The 21,331-nt window shown below is 42.4% G+C and overlaps 2 protein-coding genes across 2 annotated transcripts; one reads left to right on the top strand and one right to left on the bottom strand.

Annotated features, from left to right (window-relative positions):
- Positions 1-8,148: 8,148 nt before the first annotated feature.
- Positions 8,149-11,536, top strand: LOC134439999 (zinc finger protein 185-like). The gene is made up of 5 exons (XM_063189926.1): positions 8,149-8,171; positions 9,447-9,542; positions 10,268-10,345; positions 11,026-11,119; positions 11,438-11,536. Exons 1-5 carry the CDS (start codon positions 8,149-8,151, stop codon positions 11,534-11,536), a joined length of 390 nt encoding a protein of 129 aa, XP_063045996.1.
- Positions 11,537-11,920: 384 nt separating this feature from the next.
- On the bottom strand, positions 11,921-18,113 carry fut11 (fucosyltransferase 11 (alpha (1,3) fucosyltransferase)). Its single transcript, XM_063190392.1, has 5 exons — positions 17,947-18,113; positions 16,904-17,590; positions 14,162-14,436; positions 13,398-13,745; positions 11,921-12,757 (listed from the first exon to the last, which is right to left on the bottom strand). The coding sequence occupies exons 2-5, from the start codon at positions 17,588-17,590 to the stop codon at positions 12,610-12,612; spliced, it is 1,458 nt and encodes a 485-aa protein (XP_063046462.1). The 5' UTR covers positions 17,947-18,113; the 3' UTR covers positions 11,921-12,609.
- Positions 18,114-21,331: the final 3,218 nt, after the last annotated feature.

Raw genomic sequence — 21,331 nt, 5'->3', positions numbered from 1 at the left:
AAGAAGAGACTATTCTGTTGTCAGCCTCTGGGGGGCGTGCGTGAGTAGAGTCTAAAATGTTTTTTTCTTTGTGAGTGTGCCTGTTTTGTGCCCTCCAACACCCAACCATCAAACTGCCACCAACACGCCCACACTGGAAGTTGAGTATGGCTCCTTGAAGTGCCTTTGGATTTTATGTACTCTGAGGCAGTTTTCCAGGCTCTGCCTCGCCGAGTTGGTTATGTGTCATTAAAAATTGCACATTTGACATAGGCCTAATTATCATAGGCTGTGTCAGGCTCCCAAAATGCAACATCCCCCTCATACATTTTTCTTATATATTTCAATGCATTTTTCTCCCTATCTTTATACATTTGTGTGTTGAGCTTTGGGACATAATGGTGCATAAGGTCCTGATTCAAATACTCTGACACTGACACATCAGAGATGGTGAAAAGACGGTTCCAAAAATCTTTGGATACATTATCCATAGCCTATGCATGAACATTTGGGGTGACTTTAGGTTTCTTAGCTCTCCATCACTCACATATTAAGGCTATACTTTCCCACAGGCCACCACAGGATGCTGATGATGGATTTCTAAATAATAATTATTATTATTATTAAAACAACAACAACAACATCAATATCAATAATACTATCTAACCAAGTTTCATGAGGGACAAATAACTGTGCATTGCATTTTCTTCTATCATCTAAGTTCTGGAGTATGGAGTCAGATCTTTTGTGTACAGTATCTGAGATTACTTGTTTGCGTCACTAAATAATCAAAGCCTATTTAACATGACACTTGCTGTACTGGACAAAATGATATGGAAACGGGATTGCAAGATGTTCTATGTTGTGTGTCATGTAGGCCTATGTATGTTTAACAAATATCTAACAGATAACAGATGCAGGACACAGAGGCAAGAAGGCATTCATTGGGACAAGATGGAAGAACTGGCTGATTGCACACACAGACACAATTGATTAGATAAATCTATTGTTTGTATAACTGGGTTACTATTTTTTTTTTAAAACATGTTGCCTGGAGAGATGCTTCAGCTCTGGTCATGAAAATGGACATGATGCTTGGTGGTTACGGCAAGATTATCAAACTCAGAGCTCGGTAGAATGCTTTATCGACTTTATGGCACTTTTGTATTTAAAATAAATGCATTCGATATTAGAAATGGCCACCACGCTCTCCGACGTTTCTTCACAAAGAACATGCAGGATTTTCAGCCAACACACATGGTTTTAAAGCAAAGGTAGAATGGTGAAAATTCCAACACTATCTATCTTTCTATCTATAAGGGCCTCTGAACCAGCACATGCTGAGGATTCAATTATGGGCCCTCTCTCTCCCTGGGCCCAGGACAAGTGTCCTGTTTGTCCCGCCCTGCCAACTTCCCAGCCTGTAATAACCACATGCTCTCTCCCTATATGTCCCTTGAAGGAGTTTTCAAGACTTGTCATGAGGAAATGCAATTGTCTTCCTGCAACGGTGAAGGGGGAAGGGGTGTTGTTGATGTTTCTCAGCCAAAAGTCACAGTCTCCACAGAGTACATATGGATTTATTTCTCTGACCTTATAATAACGTCATCAGCCTCATGGATGGAAGTCGCGGCAGTCAGCCCAAGGGGCCAGTATTATCCTCATGGCCCGCTGATGTAACCCGTGATATGTGAGACTGAGATGAATTACCCTGTATTCTCTCTTTCACAGATTTGCATGCTGCTCAGATACTGTGGAGGTTGAGGACAAGGAAAAAGGCTGATGAAAATACAAATACTGAATCATTTTATTGTTGCACATTGACGTGTCATTGACTAACACATAAGGCTCTAATGTCAGCAGACTGGCCTGCAAGTACGATAATAAAAATGTGTCTAATGGGCCCTGCCGTGGCCAACCGGTGGGGTACTCGTCTGCCATGCAGCCGACCTTGATTCCCGGCCCGGGTCCTTTGCCGACCCCTCCCCATCTCTCTCCCCATTCGCTTCCTGTTGACCTCTCAAACTGTACTCAAAGTCGTAAAAGACCCCCCCCCCCCAAAAAAAAAAATCTTAAAAAGAAAATACAAATGCTGCACTATTTTACGGTTGTACATCAAAGTGGCACTGACTAACACATAAGGCTCTAATGTCAGCAGATTGGCCTGCAGTGAACCAATAAAAAATGTGTCTAATGAGGAAGAGACACCTTTTCATATAGTGTCTCACATGGGATTTAGTTAATTTAGTTTATTGATGAGTAGTTTGGGTAAATCTGCCCTCAGGGACCTACCGTGGCCAAACGGTAGGGCACTCGACTACCATGCGGCTGACCCGGGTTTGATTTTCGGCCCGGGTCCTTTGCCGCCCGTCCCCGTCTCTCTCTCCCCACTCGTTTCCTGTCACCACCTTCACTGACCTATCATAAATAAAGTCAAAAAGACCAAAAAATAAAATAAAATAAATCTGCCCTCCAATCATCATCTACCTTATCTTTGTAAGAGTGAAATGAAAGCTACGTGCATTTTTTTTTCAATACAGTGGCATGGATATTTATGCACAGAAAAATCAGATGGATCTATAGGCATCGATATAAGTTTTTACCTGTGTTATCTGTGTCTTGAAATGTCCATGTGGGCATTATGTGTATTTATGTAAGCTACTTGACAACTTAATTTCCCCCCTGGGATCAATAAAGTTACTCTACTCTACCAAGCATTAACTTTATGAGACTGTATGAGTAGCCTATTCCACTAGAGGGCAGAATAGGTCTGTCGTGCCGAAAAGCGAGTCCCTGCCAGAACATGAATGCCCTCATTGAAACCAATGACATTTTTTTTGAGAGAAAATTATACTATTTTTTGCCGAATGAATTACATAATTTATGAACTAAAAATATGCTTATGAAACATTACTCGTCCTCCACTTAATATGAGCTATTTGAATGAAACCGTAACATTTGTTATGACAATTTTTCGATTCTTTTATGGAAATAATACTGAAATTGTAACCAGCTCTTTGTAATACTTCCAGAAGGAATGTAGATGCTTTATTGATAGGCTTTCCGTCTTAAATTGTGTCGGCTTTGTCTGCAAAAAAGGGTAAAAAATATCTGAAAAATTGGTCATTGGTTTCCATTGGTTTCATTGAGGGCACTCGTGTTCTGGCAGGGACTCGCTTTTCGGCACGACATTGATGCACAATGCAACAAGATTGCAACATAGGCTAGCTACGGTACACAACCCCCCCCCCCCACATACACACACGTAGTGTATCTACATCATCTTGTTCTCTTTTTCATTGATTATGGACGGCATGATTCATGACCAGGTAACATCACTAGCCCTAGTCATAGTGACTGATATTCCCATTAAAAACATATGCCTATATGCTCAGGGCCATACAATCGATGATGATGATGATGATGATGATGATGATGATGATGATGATGACGACGATGACGATGATGATGATGATGATGATGATGATGATGATGATGATGATGATGATGACGAACAACAACAACAACAACAACAACAACAACAACAACAACAACAACAACAACAACAACAACAGCCTAATAATAATTCAATAAAATTGCCAAAGCAGACAGAGGAAATATTATTGTTGGCCTATCATTGTACGGCTGCACAAATGTGATCCAAAATGGCATAGGCCTACATCATGACTCCATGGCAACACTGCAACCCAGCAGCTGATCACACTGGACGCTACGCTACCAGTGATCCTCCTATTATGTGAAATACTGTACACCTGTTAGCTCTCATCACCAATTCATGAAAATGTATTCATCACCCCACCACAGTGTGAAGGGAGAGTGACATGTATTTGTGTGCCCTCCTCAGTTCCTGTGATGTTTTGATGAAGGTCACAACCACCCACAACCCGAGTCATTCATTCATTTAGAGTTACGCAAATAGCGAGCAGCAATAAATTAATTTAAATAAAATGTTCCTGCGACTCTCTGGTGAGCAGACCAGATATGTAGCCAGTTGGGAAAAAGGTGAAAGCTGCCCTTGATTTGGAGTTGAGTTTTCACAGGGAGGAAGAGGAAAGCAGCCATAGGTACAGTTAGCCAGGGCAAAAGACGACTGTGGAGTACATAGGATGGCGTCGCCAGGCTATGGTAGAGTACTAAAATTAATCACAGTGACCACCATCACTGGGGTTGTGGGTGTGTTCTGACTATCATGCTAACGCTACCAGTCAGGCTCTTCGGTGTATCGGACTGAGCCCCAGTTTGGTACTGGTTTGAGTCCTTATTTGAGTCCTCGTGGGGCAACTGTACCAGAGATTCTTTAAGTATATAGAGATATGCCAATGTAATAGGTTGCTATGGGCACCTAACATGACCAGGTTCCGGTCTGCCTAAAGGGGCGTGTCATAATACTCCTAGCATTGAATAGAACAGTCCTTAGGTCTGCCTAGGTCTGCCTAAAGGGGGATTTCCCCCCTCCCCCTTGCAATAATAGAACCCGGAAACAATGGGCCAATGGAACCTCTCTCTCTCTACTCTCTCTGACTGTACTACCCCCCAGTCTTCCTCAAGGGCCCTTGATGTTACCAGGAAAAGGTGAAGTCCAACCTGCAACCCTTCAGTTGCTTGGCCACTCCTGAGTCACTGTTGCCGAACCACCAAAACTGTAGTGTACAGTCATGGTGTGACCTTTTAACCTTTAGGTCTCTTCAAGAATCCTTTTCACTGTGCAAAGAAATGATTGTGCTCTAGTATGGTGTTTTTCTCCTTCATTGTGACAGGACAGACATGGAAAGGAAATGATAGGAAGAGAGAGATGGGGTTAGGCCAGAAAATGACTCAGACTTGATATGGACATGAAATGAAAATGGACATGATGCAAGCCCATTTATGGATGCGTGCCACACCACCTGTTTCAATATTTCTTGTTGTTTCCCAAGAACCGGATACATTTTCTGTCAAGGTGTGGAGTATAGATAGGCGTCTTGATATGCTTGGTCGCGCCACCATGGGAAAACCATCAAACAAGGAACTCCCAGGACTAACAGAGATTCTAATCATGGTGCAAAAATTTGGCAAGCTTAAAAAAAAAAAAAACAAGTCATGTTCTGACTTGAGGTGGTGCGAGACTGTTTGTACGCCAGAGGGTTTTGACGACAAACAGAGGTAACAAAAACAAAAAAACCCTCAACCAACATCTTTACTTGATTTCCCAGGAACAGCATTGCTACACCTAGGTGACATCATCAGGACTCAACTTTTTTCATCACCAACCAAAATGGCTAGTAGATTTAAACGTACTAGTCAAATACACTCACTACTGAATTATAGTGGTTATAAGTTGGTCTTTTCTACCAGACAAACTGAAATTTCACCAGCATTTGGCCGGTTGACAGGTGTTAATTTAGAGCCTTGGACATCAATACAAATCAATCATGCAAAGTCAGTCACAATGCCAGGGTTAGAGCTATGGGCCACTGAGTCAGAGTTAAGACCTTAGCTTTAATTGCTCTTTATTTATTTGATCTGACTTGCATGGAAGCCCTTATCCATCTGCCCAGTAACGCTTTCATGGTGGCTTCCTCTCACAAGACCTGTGAATCATTTTGAATTAAGCCACTATATTCCTGACACAAGGAACAAAAACAATCTCTTGCCTGGTCCCACCCATCCTAGTGATGCAACGCTTGGTGTGTCTAGTAAACTAGCTTGCAAAGCATTGGATGTCAGTGGCAATCAGGCAACTCGACCATCTCAAGTTGTTTTCCCAAGAACAGCTTACACATTAAAGGGGCACTGTGCAGGAAATGGTCAAAAAGGGTACTGCAACTATGCTGCTCATTGAAACTGGGCTGCCAATTGCCAAATTTGATCTTTACATGAAAGTTTTCTAAGTAATAAACACATATTTTCTAGTATGGTCCAAGTAGAGTCATTTTTGCAGCTACAAATGGCTATTTTTGGACATTCAAAATGGCGGACCATGGAGAAGATCCCCCTTTTCATGTATGAAAAGTGCAATTTTCCCAGTCATAATGAATACTTAGAATTTGATGGTGGTGGTAAGTATTCATGAAAAAGGTAACATTAGTGAATGGGCAGCATGAATTCTGGAAATAAACAACAAAAAAATATCACACAGTGTCCCTTTAAGGCAGCATTTTCAATCCAAATCAGTCATGTAAAATCACAATGGTTGGTGGCCAAGGTCAGAACTAGAGGTTAGAACTTGGCTTTAATTGATATTTAAGTGCTTCGTTGTAAAATGACATATCCATTTTGGAACATTTTTGGGAAATTGACATCTTGGTATTGGACATTGCATTGCAAAATGTTTTCTATACACTGGTAGGTTTAAAAGGAATTCGCTCAAAATATCTGAATGGCAAGAATTCACAAAGAGATGAAAAGACATCTGAACAGTCATTTCCAACCGTAAAATGCAAAAGTAATGAACTTCTTAATTTATTCTGTACTTTTTCTTAGCATTGCATAGAGGACCTTGCTAACCGCCCATCTGCCAAAACAAGCATTTACTGTATGTTGGCCTCCTCTTACAAGATCAGTGATTCATTTTGAAGTCCCTGACACAAGGCCAACTTAACAACCAACAAACAACACTTTGATCTGTCGCACAGTCCTCAGCTTTAATGGACAAAGATAAACAAATTGTCAGACAGACACAGACAGACAGACAGACAGACAGACAGACAGACAGACAGACAGACAGACAGACAGACAGACAGACAGACAGACAGACAGACAGACAGACACACACACACACACACACACACACACACACACACACACACACACACACTCCTCTAAGACAGGTATGTAACTTCTGTGACTTTAACCGCATTATCCCGACCACGTCTTTTCTTCCCTCACTCCTGTGAATATTCTTATCAACCCTGTCCTGTCAGATGTTGAAAACTCTCTAACACCCAAAACCCCAAACCCAGACCAGACCACTCAGACAAGAAGGAGAAGATCAAAGACGCTTGGACTGACATACTCTGAAGTCAACTATAGCGTGTGTGTGTTTCTGTGCATGTGTGCGTGTGTGCCAGCCAGACAGAGAGACAGACAGGCAGACAGAAGTAGCCATGTGTGTGTGCGTGTGTGCGTGTGTATGTGACTGCGTGCGTGTGCCTGTCTATGCCAGTGAAAAACAAGGACTTTTCATTAAACCTCAAATCTGCAATGGCCGCTTTCTCTCTAAGCACACCTCATTTCTTTCTGCATCACCGCATGCCTGTATTATTGATGCATTGCACCCACACAGTGCTTTAGTGACCCACTATTGTGGTGCATTACTACATCTGGGTCACGGACAGAGTGCAATTGATCAGAAAGAACCATCTACATGCTCTCTATCTCGAGGGGTATAATAATGCACATTACTGTGGCATTCTAGAACTTGTCTTGTGCACTGACCAAGGATGATGCCAGTCATTCTAATGGTGCTGAATGTAAAATCTGTGTTTTTCTTAGAATTGAAGCACGCACTACAAGAACTATGAAGCTGGAGTAATGTGCTATTGGTGTTCAGAGGAAAATATGTGCATTTATGGTGCTGTTTCACCTGGCTCACCTTCTGCTACAAATGAAACGGAATGGCAATAAAACCAAGGAAGCATAAAAAAACCCTGTCCAAGACACAGAGCGAGCATGAGGCAAAGTGGTTGTAAACAGAGACAGTTCTTTCTTGTCTTGAATGGGAGATAAAGTGACAGGGAGAGACAGGTGGAGAGAGAGAGAGAGAGAGAGAGAGAGAGAGAGAGAGAGAGAGAGAGAGAGAGAGAGAGAGAGAGAGAGAGAGAGAGAGAGAGAGAGAGAGAGAGAGAGAGAGAGAGAGAGAGAGACGTCAAATGTAGACCCTCCCCCTTGGTCACTGAAAGAAAGAGAGGGAGGGAGGTGGGGGGAATATACCCCTCCCTTGGACACACCTGACAGGGGGGTGTGGACACTGGAGTGACAGTTGTGGAATTAGTAGCCACGGTAATCGAAAGGGTGCTCAAGCAGCATATTTATAAAATGTTACTTGTTTAAAAGAAAACCATAGGCCTACTTTGCTTTCCTTTGCTTTACCTCACCTCAACCCCCTTCACATCACCTGCTTAAAAGAAATCCGACAAGCAATTACACTCACAATTTGGACTACTCATGATGAAAGAGTTCGCCAAGGACAGGTAAGTTGAAACAGAGGATGAAAAAGCCTTTGTAGTTTGCTCTTTGTCTAAAATCAAAGTTTTAGTTCATTTAATGGTCTCAGTGCTTTTGTTCCCATATAAACATATGGTCAGTAAAATTGATTTGTCTTCAAGCGAATGGTAAAAAAAAAACTTTTGGTAACACTTTCTATGAAGCCCATATCTATAGCGCATTATGAGCACATGTATAACAACTTATAATGCGCATCATAATCATAGTGCATTATGACTACACTCATGACGCTTCATGATGGATTATATCAACAGTTATGAATAACTATAAACCTAGTTTATAATGCATTATAAATCTGATTGTGTTTTGAGCAATCGTGAATGGTTATGAACTACAGGCAGTAAAGGGGCTTGTAATACATTATAACTATCATGATGCACTATGATTAATTATGATGCGCATTACAAGTTGTTATAAATGGGCTCATAATGCACTATAGATATGGGCTTCATAGAAAGTGTTACCAAACTTTTCTCACATCACAAAAGTACTTACAAACTAGCCTAATGTGGGTCAGCTAAGCTTGTCTTTCTTGTTCTTTTCTGAAATCAACAGTCTTGAAAACTGATCATCGCCGCCTTACAGGACAAAGTTCTAGGATTACCTCAAGTTCTCTGTGGGCGGTTTGGAATTATAGGCTGCAGTGCCTCCCCATAGCGCATTTCTAATTCTGTGGAAAACATAATATGGGATACAAAGAGTGTCTTGTATCTCAGACACACAACCTCTTTTCTCCCCATTGGTAGGGTGTTGCTCAGAGAATTGTTTGATCAGTTATCCTCCATCCTCTCACGAAAAAAAAACACATACGAAGAACATTTCGTCGCTGTCCAGTGAAAACCACTTATCTCCACTATTATTTTTAGTTTTTTATGTTTGTTCTTTATTTATTATAAAATATAAGACAGTACTACTGGTCAGTCTCCATGGGTATATGTGTATGATAAATAATTTAGTAGCCAACTTTAATGTTGCAATGATTATTTTTTTTTGAAAATGTGGTTTTATAAAACAATACATAAAAAACAATGAGAAGTGGAGATAAGTGGTTTTCGCTGGACAGCGACGATTTGTAAGTGCAGCTTATATGTAATTTTGTCTACAAATGAAGGCCCCATATGATGGCCCCTGAGGTACATTTTTTCACAAAGTATTCTGCACTGACATGACAGCCAAGCTGGCACCGAGAAGACATGTGTGCTGCTCCTTGTAAAAGATCAAACCATTGCAACACTTCACAGCTATCTTATCTCCTCCAACTCCCCCTCTCCCTCCCACAGGTCGTACGAAGACTATGAGGAGACAGTCACGTCACCCAGCAACAAAGACTCCAGAAGGTGTGGAAGTAGATATAAGGTGGACTGCAAGCAGTGCTAAGAGTCACTCAGTCATAAGCATAGGCGCCAAATTGTGGGTTGGGGGGGGGCACAGACCTTTTTGACCCCCCAAACATTAAGTTGGCGGGGCATAAATAGTCCGATAATATTGAAAAGTAGGTTCTGCTCGATTATGAGAAAAATCAATATCATGATTATTTCAGTTTATATTGATATCAGGATTTTTTTTGGTCAATATTTCTTTTAAAGACAAATAATTGTGCTAAGCAATTCACAATCTTCTCTCCACTCCGCCGTGTAAGTGGAGTGCCAGAGAGAGACACACAGTGGTGTTCTGCAATGCATGAGTGTTGTATAGCAAGTCTGCTCTGTGTTCACAATGGCTCAAGTGGAGGGGAATGTATTGCGCCTAGTGTAACCCACCTTTTGTTGGCAGTATAGACAAAAGCCAAAAATATTGTTTCAACTCGATATTATGACATTTGATATTGTTTGATGGCAATATTGATATCACGATATAAATTCAATATATTGCACATTGAATTCAATATATTGCATATCAAAAGGTTGATTCTTTTCTATCTGTCTCTACATTAACAGTCATTACAACATGTTACAATTTTGACCCCCAAAGTTGAGTTGAAGTTGGCGCCTTTGGTCATCAGGTCAGCTGATTAACATAATATTACAAATAAAGAGTCCCTAACCCTAATTTTCCTACGCAGGAGCTTTGTGTTCTTGAAGGAGTATGTGGACACAACTGAGCGGTCTAAACAGGACGTGAATCACAGCACCGTGAGCAGGTAAAAACGACAAAGGTCAAACAATTCAGCAAATCATTAACACTGCAGGTCTGCTCAGGTTAATTCTGTAGTCAGGTGTGTTCTGTTTTTTTTGTGGGGAGGGAGGCCTCCTTGTCTGCAAATGCCTAAAGGAAGGAACACTTAAATGAAATTGCAACATTTATCTGTTCTTGCTGCCATTATCCCTAATGCCAAACTTAAATGTCTGTACATGCCCCCTGCATTTAGAGGCCTACACAATTATGGGCATAATCCATGTTTTCCAGCCCACCAGACACGCTAGTAGATTCTGATGTTCTAGATATCATCAGTCCCGACTTGTGATTTTTGACCATCTCTGGTATTCTGGATAATACCATTGGTTGGTTACTGTTATTGATAATTTTGGAAATTAATAGGTGAATTTGACTATGGTGTTTTTACCCTTTTGTACCTCCAATTTAGAAGAAGTGTGTATACACTATAGGCCGGGGGCCTACAAAGGCAACACATTTCAACAATGTCTGCACATGCCCCGCACATTGAGAGGCCTAGACAATTATGAGCGTAATCCATGTTTTCCACCTCACCAGACACGCTAGTTGTAGGAAGCTGCATACATGTGTGATTGATTCACAATACTGAGATGTACAAGATAACCACTGTGTCACTGTATATTGAGCAATTCTTCTCTGCAACAGGAGGGATTGCACATACTGTGGAGAGCCTGTGCAAACCAGGATCAAAATAATCATGGAGGAACCCAATATCTACTGCCATCCCTCATGTTTTAAGGTATTCTGATTTTACACAGCACAATTCCCGATGAGCAATTTACATTAATTTACAAGTACCACCAACAACTATCTGCAATAGAGCCATCCTAGAGAGCCGCATTTAAAAAAACATCAGAGAGTAAAGCTTAATTTGTCTGGCATAATCACGGGACACACTTTTGGTGGTGCTCTCAATTTTCAATGCTAATCAGCATGACTATATCAACAATATTAAGAATGATTCATTAATTGTATACATTATGTGTATTAGATGTATTTACTAATGCTTCTCCTGTACCGCTAATTGTAATTGCCACTGCATGGTGTTTCATTGCAGTGTGACATATGCAGCAAGCCGATGGGGGATCTGAAGAATAACATGTTCCTTCGTCGAGGGAAAGTTCACTGTGAGAGCTGCTACATAAAAGCAATTTAACAGAACCTCCTGAATGGTCCTACATTTGAGATATGCTATAGGTTTTGAAATGCTTACCCCATCACTCTAACCTGCTCTAAAAAACAATTGACATTTAATGAGGTGAGGGACATCTTAGCAGACTTTGAATTACCCTACATCTCAGTGAAAATGACTCAATTTGAATATGAATTGAATATGAATTTTGATTGTGGCACTGGCCACAAAAGCTGTTTTAAGTCGATAGCCACTGTTACTGGTGAAGGCATAGGATTTAGAAACTTGGTAAGAAAATGTGAAACTTATGTTACAACAGAATTATTTGTTGGAGATATACTTTGAAGACATTATCGGAATATGTGCAAGGGAATTATTAGTGCTACTGGAAGAACAGTAAAATACATGTTAGTTGAAAAGAAGTGTATTTGCATCATATTTATAACACTGTTTACTTTATCAAAAGTCAATAAAAGAGTATAAAAAATGTAAACATTACAGCTTCCGTTTAACACTGTCTGCACAAGATAACTGACAACAACAAAGCATGTTCATTATGCAAGTAGTTAAGCATGAATTTGGCTTCACCGCACTCAAGAAGATTTGAAACGTTAAAATGTCTTTTGTATCTTTTCCATAAACAAAAGTCTACTTCCTGAGAGCCAATAGTTTTGGTGGTTGTGCTTTGCCGACTCTGTATTACCAGTACTACTTTTTCCATTTTTTAAAAACTAAAAACATTCACATGTCCTGTACACATGATTGCCATTTGCTTCTCTAGTTTTGAACACCTTTTGACCTTTTCACCATTTGTATCCAAGACAGTTGCTTATCTAGTGTTGAAATGGTGCACCATTTAAAAAACAGAAAACAACAAAGGATGCTTTCATGCATCTAAAATTAACATCGACCTTTTCATGATTGGTATAAAAGATAGTAAAGTGACTGTGAGTCTTTGCAGTTTCTCTGGGGTGACAAACACTGAGGTCAAACTTTGATAGCGAGTGTTTCAGCCACAGTTCAGACAACAGAGTTTAGCCGAGCGCCACAGTTCAGACAACAGAGTTTAGACGAGTGCCATGGTTCAGACGAGCGCGTCAGTGACCTTTGGCTCTCCTTGTGGCGATCCTCTGGATGTGTTGCCACAAAAGTGCGGGGTCGGATTCGTTCTGTCTGATAAGGGACTCCAAGCCCTCGGCCTGGTCCAAACTCTGCCAGTAATCTTGGGGCCACATCTGCAGCCAGCTGACACCACAAAAAAACACCATCATCACCACCACACACACACACACACACACACACACACACACACACACACACACACACACACACACACACACACACACACACACACACACACACACACACACACACACACACACAAAGAGAAAGACAAAGTTAAGTATGCACAGCGGCATGTAGATTAAGCATCTATATTAGAGGATGCATTCCAATAGGGTTTCCCCCAGAACTTTAGTGTGAAGGCGATCACCTTGACAACGAACACCTAGCACCTTGACTAGGTCTCCGGAAAAGAGCTGCTTTACAAAAAACAACTTATAGCTTATTTCATCAGAAAAGGCACTCATTCTCATCACGTCTTTGATACTGGCAAACTCCCACCACCTTGCAAATTTGAATATCATTCCCATGCTCTATAAGTTGGCATGGCAGGCAATTTTTTAATGTCGTAATCTCCAAAACTGTTGTATGTAGGATGTTAAAACTTGGGATTCTTTCAGGCATCGAAAGGTACTTGTAGTGTATGTGAAAAATCAGGCAAATTCAAGAGGGTCACCGAGGGAGATTCTCGGAAACTGTGTGGAATGACACGGATAAAAACTCTATTTGGTGAAATGATGGCGAGAGGGTCAAACAGCCTTACCTATCATCGGGGTGAACGTCCTGCACTTCCCCATACCCGGGGCTGGGCAGGGGGCAGCCCATGTGGGAGTTGTTGGCCATCTTCGGCGAGGGCGCCGGGTGAAGCTGCGGGTTCTGCCGATGCCTCCTCTCCTCCGCCAACCTCTTGTTCTCCTGGTCGCAGACGTAGCACTCGAAGCCGTTGAGGTAGTTGGGCTTGCTCATGTCGTTGACGCCCCACTCCCTGCTCTCCAGCCCTTCCAACAGTCGCAAGTTGGTGATCTTGCTGGGCGTCTTGTACTCCAAGTAGCGGGAGTACGCCGCGTCGTCGCCGTCCAGGGCCAGGATGAACTCGGCCAGCTTCCTGGGGCTGGGGAAGTAACGAACAACATGGGTATGAGTGTATTATCTATGAGGGGGGTATGCATGAATGTATTGTCGGTTGGAGTTGTTTTAATATGGCACAGCAACCTCCCTGCATCTGAGACAAAATTCTCCCTGGTGGACACTGATAAAGAAACCTGAACCTGGCCTCAGGCTAGGCTCAAACGGTACGCCACTGTACTGTTACGCATGTCTTCACTGTATTATCATAATAAAGGCAAAAAACTCCTTTATTAAGAAAACTGGGGAAGCCATTGATGACAATGGCCGAGTGGTCGTTGGAAAGCCAGTCAAACAATAAAGCACCAAACTGTTGCACCTGCCCCACTCTGCACTCTACCACCCAAACAAACGTGAACAAAATAATAATAATAATAATAATAAATAATAATAAAAATAAACCTGGGGAAGTCGTCGATGACGATGGCCGAGTGGTCGTTGGGCAGCCAGTCGGCCACGGAGGGTGAGCCGCGGTAGATGGGCACGCAGCCCTGCTGCATGGGCCGCCACAGCTTCTCCGTCATGTAGTCGGAGCACCGGCCGTTCTCCAGGGCCAGGTGGAACTTGTAGCGCGCCACGAAGCTCATGAACTCGCCGTCCTCGCCCGTGGCCGTGCTGGTGTCCTCCAGCCGCTCAAGCAGGGGCTTGTTGGTCAGGCACTTGCCATACGAGTCGATCTGGAGGAGACCGAGAGAAGGAGACTGGTGAGGAGAGGGCTCAAAGACTGACTGAAAACACTGGAGGACTAGGTCTGCCAGGTTATGGGAAAAAGACAATGATTACTCTCATTCATAGACTACCACCACATGGTACCCCTACAAACTCAACTGTACTGACATATGGGTCATTCCATGTCAATTCACATGATTCCCTAGAATCTCCCCAGGTGACCCTCTCCGATTAACCCAATATTTCACATACAGGTACCTTTTGATGTCAATTGAAAGAATACCAAGTATTAGCGCCCTACGTCCAACGGTTGCGGAGATGAAGCCCTCCAAAGTTGGGGTGCCATGCCCACTTTTCAAGCCTGTGAAATGCGAACACAATTTACGAGCAGATTTTGACATCTTTTCATTTTTGTTTAAAGGCAGATACAGGCCCAAAAATCACCATGCCCCCTCTTTATCACCCTGTCTACCAGATGATGTACTTATAAATGGCATGCCTTGATTATTTTAGGCTATATTAAGCCTTAAAAACTGAATTAGTGAAACGCATGTTGAAGAGTCTTGCCACTTTGGGGTTCCAGATCTCGGAAACTATGGATGCTTTGGGAGTTATAATTGATTTTCCATCATATATGGGAACTGTACAGTGTATTCAAGAAAAAGTAGGGTGCTCAGACTTTAAAAGATAAAATAGGAGGGACTCAAAAACAGCTTTGGTACAAAATGACCTTATGGTACCCTCTACTTCAGGCCTCAAATTAACCATGTGGGCACTTGATGACTGGAACGCCCTTTTAACCCCATGTACAGTAGCACTGTATCAAACATTCAAGCTTGGAAAAACTTTGTTTTTCAAAGTTCTTCATATTAATCTTGGCCTTCAAAGTACATGTGTTTTTCTCTATATCGTATCACAGTGTCTGTTTTGTCTGCTGCCATCTGCTGGTCTAAAAAAGTAACAACAGCGTAATGTCAGAAAACAAAAGGGGCTGGAAAATCTTGCCCATAATTAACCAATAAAGCACTGTAATTATTATACAGTATATTGCTAAGTCTTATATATTTATGATTTTAACAAGCATGATGAATATTTCTAGTTTAAATAATTTTCTAAGTGTGACTGATTAATGCTCAATCATGATGCCAGTCCCAAGATGGCCTCACCCTGCACTACATTTCTACCAGACATGGGGGTGGGGGTGTCCTGGTAGAAATGTAATCATGATTGAGCATTCTGCATGATGCTTGTTAAAATCATAATTAATATATAGCAATATACTGTAGAATTAAAGTGCTTCATTGGTAGCCTAGCTAGCTTAACCCTAGGGGCGTCTAGATTTCTAAGATACTTTATTGGTAAATTATGGGCAAGACTTTCCAACCCCTTTTGTTTTCTTAAATTACACTGTTGTTGCGTTTTTTGACCAGCAGATGGCAGCAGACAAACCAGACACTGTGATAAGAACATAGACAAAAACAATACTTTGAAGGCCAAGATTAATATGAATACCTTTGAAAAACATTTTTTTTTCCAAGCTTGAATGTTTGATACAGTGCTACTGTACATGGGGTTAAAAGGGCGTTCCAGTCATCAAGTGCCCACATGGTTAATTTGAGGCCTGAAGTAGAGGGTACCGTAAGGTCATTTTGTCCAAAAGCTGTTTTTGATTCCCTCCTATTCCATCATTAAAAGGCTGAGTGCCCTACTTTTTTTGGAATACACTGTACAGTTCCCAAATATGATGGAAAATCAATTATAACTCCCAAAGCATACATAGTTTCCAAGATCTGGAACCCCAAAGTGGCAAGACTCTTCAACACACGTTTCACTAATTCAGTTTTTCAGGCTTAATATAGCCAAAAATAATCAAGGCATGCCATTTTTAAGTACATCATCTGGTAGACAGGGTCATATTGAGGGGCCATGGTGATTTTTAGGCCTGTATCTTCCTTCAAACTAAAAGCAGAGGTGTCAAAATCTGCTTGTAAATTTTGTATGCAATTCACAGGCTTGAAAAGTGGGCATGGCACCCCAACTTTGGAGGGCTTCATCTCCGCAACCGTAGGGTGCTAATACTTGGTATTCTTTCAATTGACATCAAAAGGCACCTGTATGTGAGATATCGGCTAAATCGGAGAGGGTCATGTGGGGAAGGCGTGTGAATTGACATGGAATGACCCATATCTCATATACCCTACTTGATATCCAACTTGTAAAATGGAAAGTGTATTTGTTTTATGCTGTAATAATTCGACTCTTGAGTGAGTGGTCCAAACACTAAGACTGTCTGCACCTTATGAAGTGTTCTTTTGAGCTAATACTTGACCAGTTGCATTTTGGTATAGCACTAATTCTTAAATGTTCCTGAAAGATTGGTAATCTAGAGGAGTGGATTCAATGCTAGGACAGGCAAGCCACAACCACTCCCTCTATGCGCCATGTCATGTGTGGCTGTTCATAATTCTTCATCACCTCAATGTACTTCATCAGCTCCTGGACGTAGCGGTCCCGGTCGGAGGGCACGTCGCAGTGGGACTGCATGTAGAGCACGGGCGCCAGGCCCTCCCTCCTCCAGCGGTTCTTCTCCTGCAGGGACACGGCCGTGGGCCGCAGCAGGTACTCCAGCGAGGGCAGCCACTGCAGGGTGAGCGGGTAGTCCGACTCGCGCCTGAACGTGGCCGTGTAGTTGAAGAGACGTATGCCAGGGCCATGGGAGAGCACGTAGTTGTTCATGGGCGATTCCTCGTGAAACAGGGCCCACGTCTGGTGGGGTAAGCGGGGCAGGGGCGCCTCGTAGGCCCGGAAGTCCGTGCCGTAGAAGATGATGGCCGACGTGCGCTTGTAGAGCTGCACTTTACGGTTACGCGTGACCAGGCAGGAGGAGTGGTGGCAGTCGATGCGCTCCGTGTCGCCGGGGAAGTGGGGGAAGAGGCCCGCGCTCCACCACAGGATGATGGGCAGCTCCTTGTTGCCACGGGAGTCGTTGTTGCCGGGGCCTCTGTAGGAGGCGACGGCGGCGGCGAACTCCATGTCGGTCAGAGCGCTCTGGGGCTGGAAGGCCCCGTGGTCTCCTGTGTAGAACACTTCCTGATCCTCCTGACCCCAGCAGCGTGGAAGAGAATACAGCAGTAGACCCAACAGCCAGCACACAACATCCATCTGTAACAACAAACATGGCATTCACTCAGCTTTCATTGACATGACTCTGTGTGTGACTTTATTGTTATGACCAACACTAAACAGACACATTTATTGTGTTTTCACAACATTGGATTTGTATTGCCTTTGGCTATACTGCATAGGCTGTGGCTTTATGACCCATAGTAAACAGAGGATACAGGAAAAAGAGAAAATGAGTGCCTGATCCAATTGCAACGCTTACTCAGAGTCTATAAACAAGAACGATGCAGGCCTGTTAGCTTAACAAGCAAAGGCAGTTTGCTTAATGCCAGCCTTGTTTAGCCCACTAGGGTCTGCATTCCAGATGAAATGGAAAGCAATTTAATTAGCGTTACCTTTACAACAGAACCAGGGCAGCTCCTCCAAACCGTGCTCACATTTGTGTAACGTTACGCATCATTCATCGACTTCCCTCATTTGTTTGATTTACAACTGCGAAATACATTACATTTGTCCCTTGTTTTGGGTCCACTCTTCTGGAAAATAAAGTGATGTGTATAAAGCGAAATGTGTTTCCGGTTCCCGTACAGAAAGGACACAATGTCAAAATAAAAGTGTATTGTGTTTTTTCCCCCTGTGACAACACACCCCGCCCCTTCAACTACAGAATAATACATCAAAAACCCATCATTGGCTATACAAGAAACAATCATTATAAATGCATACACTGTATGTGCTGTAAGGAAGAAGGTGCAAAATTAATTTTGTTGAAAATGCACAAAAAATATGACAGTGAAGTCAACCAAGGCATAACTGACATATCCCATTATTAGTCTTGCGTGACATAAATTGAGCATTATCCTTTTCACATGATGCACACAACTAACCATCTCTCTCTCTCTCTCTCTCTCTCTCTCTCTCTCTCTCTCTCTCTCTCTCTCTCTCTCTCTCTCTCTCTCTCTCTCTCTCTCTCTCAACTTGATGTCTGTCATTTGACGGGTCATTATCCAATTATGAGACGTGGGGGAGGTCAGCTGCATAATAAAATTAGAGCAAAACAAACTTTGAAGTCAAGAGGATGTCGGTTAAAATCAACAGTAAGGCCGACTGTTCAAGTAACTTTACCATCTTATGGGATGGGCGTTAGGACCATGGATATTGGGATGCAGCAGGAGGGCGCATCTACAGCAAGTTCATAGCATGGAAAATCAGCGCAGCGGCAGCTGGGCGCGCAAGGAATCTCCACATCATGGTACAGAATGAGGTAAATAACCGACGCGGTTCACAATTTACTTTTGGTTTTGGTCTTAGCTCCCGTGCGCGCAAATTAATTTGAGATGGTGAAGTTCAGTTTGATTTTCACTCGCCGATTTTACCATCAAACAACCAAGACAGCTGGTAATAACAAGCTAGCAGGCAAGCCACGACCAGCGGCAGCAACCGCTTCAGTGCTAGCATGGTAGCCAAGCCACGAAGTAATGTGTCTTTGCCAAACTACAATATCCTGTTTCGTATTCATCGGGGCTTGCATGCATCTTTTGTATATGATCAAATATTGAACAGGCATCTGTCTAAGATTTGTAATGAAAGCAGACGTATGACTTTAGCTAGAAATATGCTGAAGTATGTTAGCCTGTCATGCGCAGCTTTGACACTTCCTGTTTCGGTGTCATCTGCCTGACTCATTAGGGGCCAAGCAGCGAAGCTGGCGAAGGCCCCTACTGTTTTAGCTGGTATTCTTATTATTATTATGTCACCTCTTTCCTCTCCTTAGCAAGTCTATGGCAGCCCATAGAACCGTACGTAGGAAAATGCTGTAAATCGGCACACACATTCGGGCCCGGCTCAGCATTACCCACAGCAATTTATAGGTCCCCAGCCCCAACGCTCTAGCGCCACCAACAGGTCAAAGTTGCAGGTACATTTCTGCTTGTAACTTTTGAACCGCTGGGCCAATTTTCATAAACTTGGTATCCCTGGAATCCTTGGGCCAAGACGAATCCAACGCACCCTATGACGTCATTTTCCGCCAGGATAGTTTTCCCGCCATTTTGAATTTTTTAAAATTCAATAAAAATGTTATTTTTCCCGCAATTTTTGGCCAATTCGCCCGAAACTTGGTATATAGTATCTCTGGACAGAGCTACGCATGGGGTCTCAAGGAATATTAGATATCTTTTATCGTTTTGCCGTGACAGCCAATCAAAATTGTCGTGAAAGTGGTGAAACAGGAAGTGAAGTCATATCTCAGCAACCGTTTGTTGAATTAGGTTGGGATTTTGTATACACATAGTAGGCCATCCCATGACCTACCACAAAAAAAATCAGAACCCCAGCTCAAACTCTGTAGCGCCACCAGCAGGTCAAAATTTTAGCTACATTTTTGCGTGTAGCTTTTAAACCATATGCACGATGTAAAATATATTATTATCACTAGAATCCTTGGGCCAAGCCGAATTCAACGCACTATATGAAGTTATGTCAACGCAGAAGGGAAATTCCGCCATTTTGAATTTTGTAAAATTCACTGTAAGTCTATGGTAGCCCATAGAACCATACATAGGAAAATGCTGTAAATTGGCACACATATTTGAGGCAGCATCAACATTACCCACAGCGAGTTATAGGTCCCCAGCCCCAATAGTCTAGCGCCACCAGCAGGTGAAAGTTGCAGTTACATTTCTGCTTGTAACTTTTGAACCGCTGGGCCAATTTTCATAAACCTGGTATCCCTGGAATCCTTGGGCCAAGACGAATCCAACGCACCATATGACGTCATTTTCTGCCTGGATAGTTTTCCCGCCATTTTGAATTTTTTAAAATTCAATAAAAATGCTATTTTCCCCGCAATTTTTGATCATTTCGCCCGAAATTCGGTATATTGTATCTCTGTACTGAGGTTTGTATGGGGTCTCAAGAAATATTAGATATCTTTTATCGTTTAGCCGTGACAGCCAATCAAAATTGTTGTAAAAGTGGCAAAACAGGAAGTGAGGTCATATCTCAGTAACCCTTTGTCGGTTTCGGCTAGGATTTTTTACACATATCAATGTCCATCCTATGACCTACTGAAAAAAAATTCAGACCCCCAGCTCAAACTCTGTAGCGCCACCAACAGGTCAAGATTTTAGCTACATTTTTGCCTGTAGCTTTTAAACCATGTGCACAATGTAAAATATATTATTATCACTAGAATCCTTGGGCCAAGCCGAATCCAGCACACTATGTAACGTTATGTAAACGCAAAAGGGAAATTCCGCCATTTTGAATTTTGTACAATTAAATAAAATGCTACTTGTCACACAATTTTTGTCAGAATGACCAGCAAAAAGGTACACATCATCTTCAGACTGATAGGCATTAGGGTAGTCAAAGAATTTTCAATACCTCTTATCGTTTGGAGGTGACAGCCAATCAAAATTGTATTAAAAGTGGCAAAACAGGAAGTGAGGTCATATCTCAGCAACCGTTTGTCAGATTCTTTTAGCTATTTTTTGCACACATACTACTCAATCCCATGATCTCCCCCCAAAAAAAATCCAGATTCCCAGCTCAAACTCTCTAGCGCCACCAACAGGTAACAGGAAGTGAGCTTATATTTGTCAGCCCTTTAAGGGATTCAAAATAAACTTGGTTCATGTGAGCACACTCCCCTCCAAGGAATGCACACCAACATTGGCGAGATTTGGGCCAAGGGGGGCGCTGCAGTTCCTTCTGTTGCCGTGGCGACTTTGGCAAGTTTACTGCTTGGCCCCGCATTGCTGCTTGCAGCTATATTTG

This window comes from Engraulis encrasicolus, chromosome 23 (genome assembly GCF_034702125.1).
Source record: "Engraulis encrasicolus isolate BLACKSEA-1 chromosome 23, IST_EnEncr_1.0, whole genome shotgun sequence".
Lineage (NCBI taxonomy): Eukaryota > Metazoa > Chordata > Actinopteri > Clupeiformes > Engraulidae > Engraulis > Engraulis encrasicolus.
Note: the sequence above shows the minus strand (reverse complement) of the source record. Positions and strands in the feature narration are given on the sequence as shown.

Bases quoted from the DNA above. Each gene is read 5' to 3' on its own strand.
- LOC134439999 (XM_063189926.1), top strand. From the start codon at position 8,149: ATGAAAGAGTTCGCCAAGGACAG. The intron at 9,543-10,267 runs GTGTGGAAGTAG...TTTCCTACGCAG, and splicing joins AGCAACAAAGACTCCAGAAG to GAGCTTTGTGTTCTTGAAGG. The intron at 11,120-11,437 runs GTATTCTGATTT...GTTTCATTGCAG, and splicing joins GCCATCCCTCATGTTTTAAG to TGTGACATATGCAGCAAGCC.
- fut11 (XM_063190392.1), bottom strand. From the start codon at position 17,590: ATGGATGTTGTGTGCTGGCTGTTGGGTCTACTGCTGTATTCTCTTCCA. The intron at 14,437-16,903 runs GTGATGAAGAAT...GGTCTCCTCCAG, and splicing joins AGCTGATGAAGTACATTGAG to ATCGACTCGTATGGCAAGTG. The intron at 12,758-13,397 runs GTAAGGCTGTTT...TTGTGGTGTCAG, and splicing joins GACGTTCACCCCGATGATAG to CTGGCTGCAGATGTGGCCCC.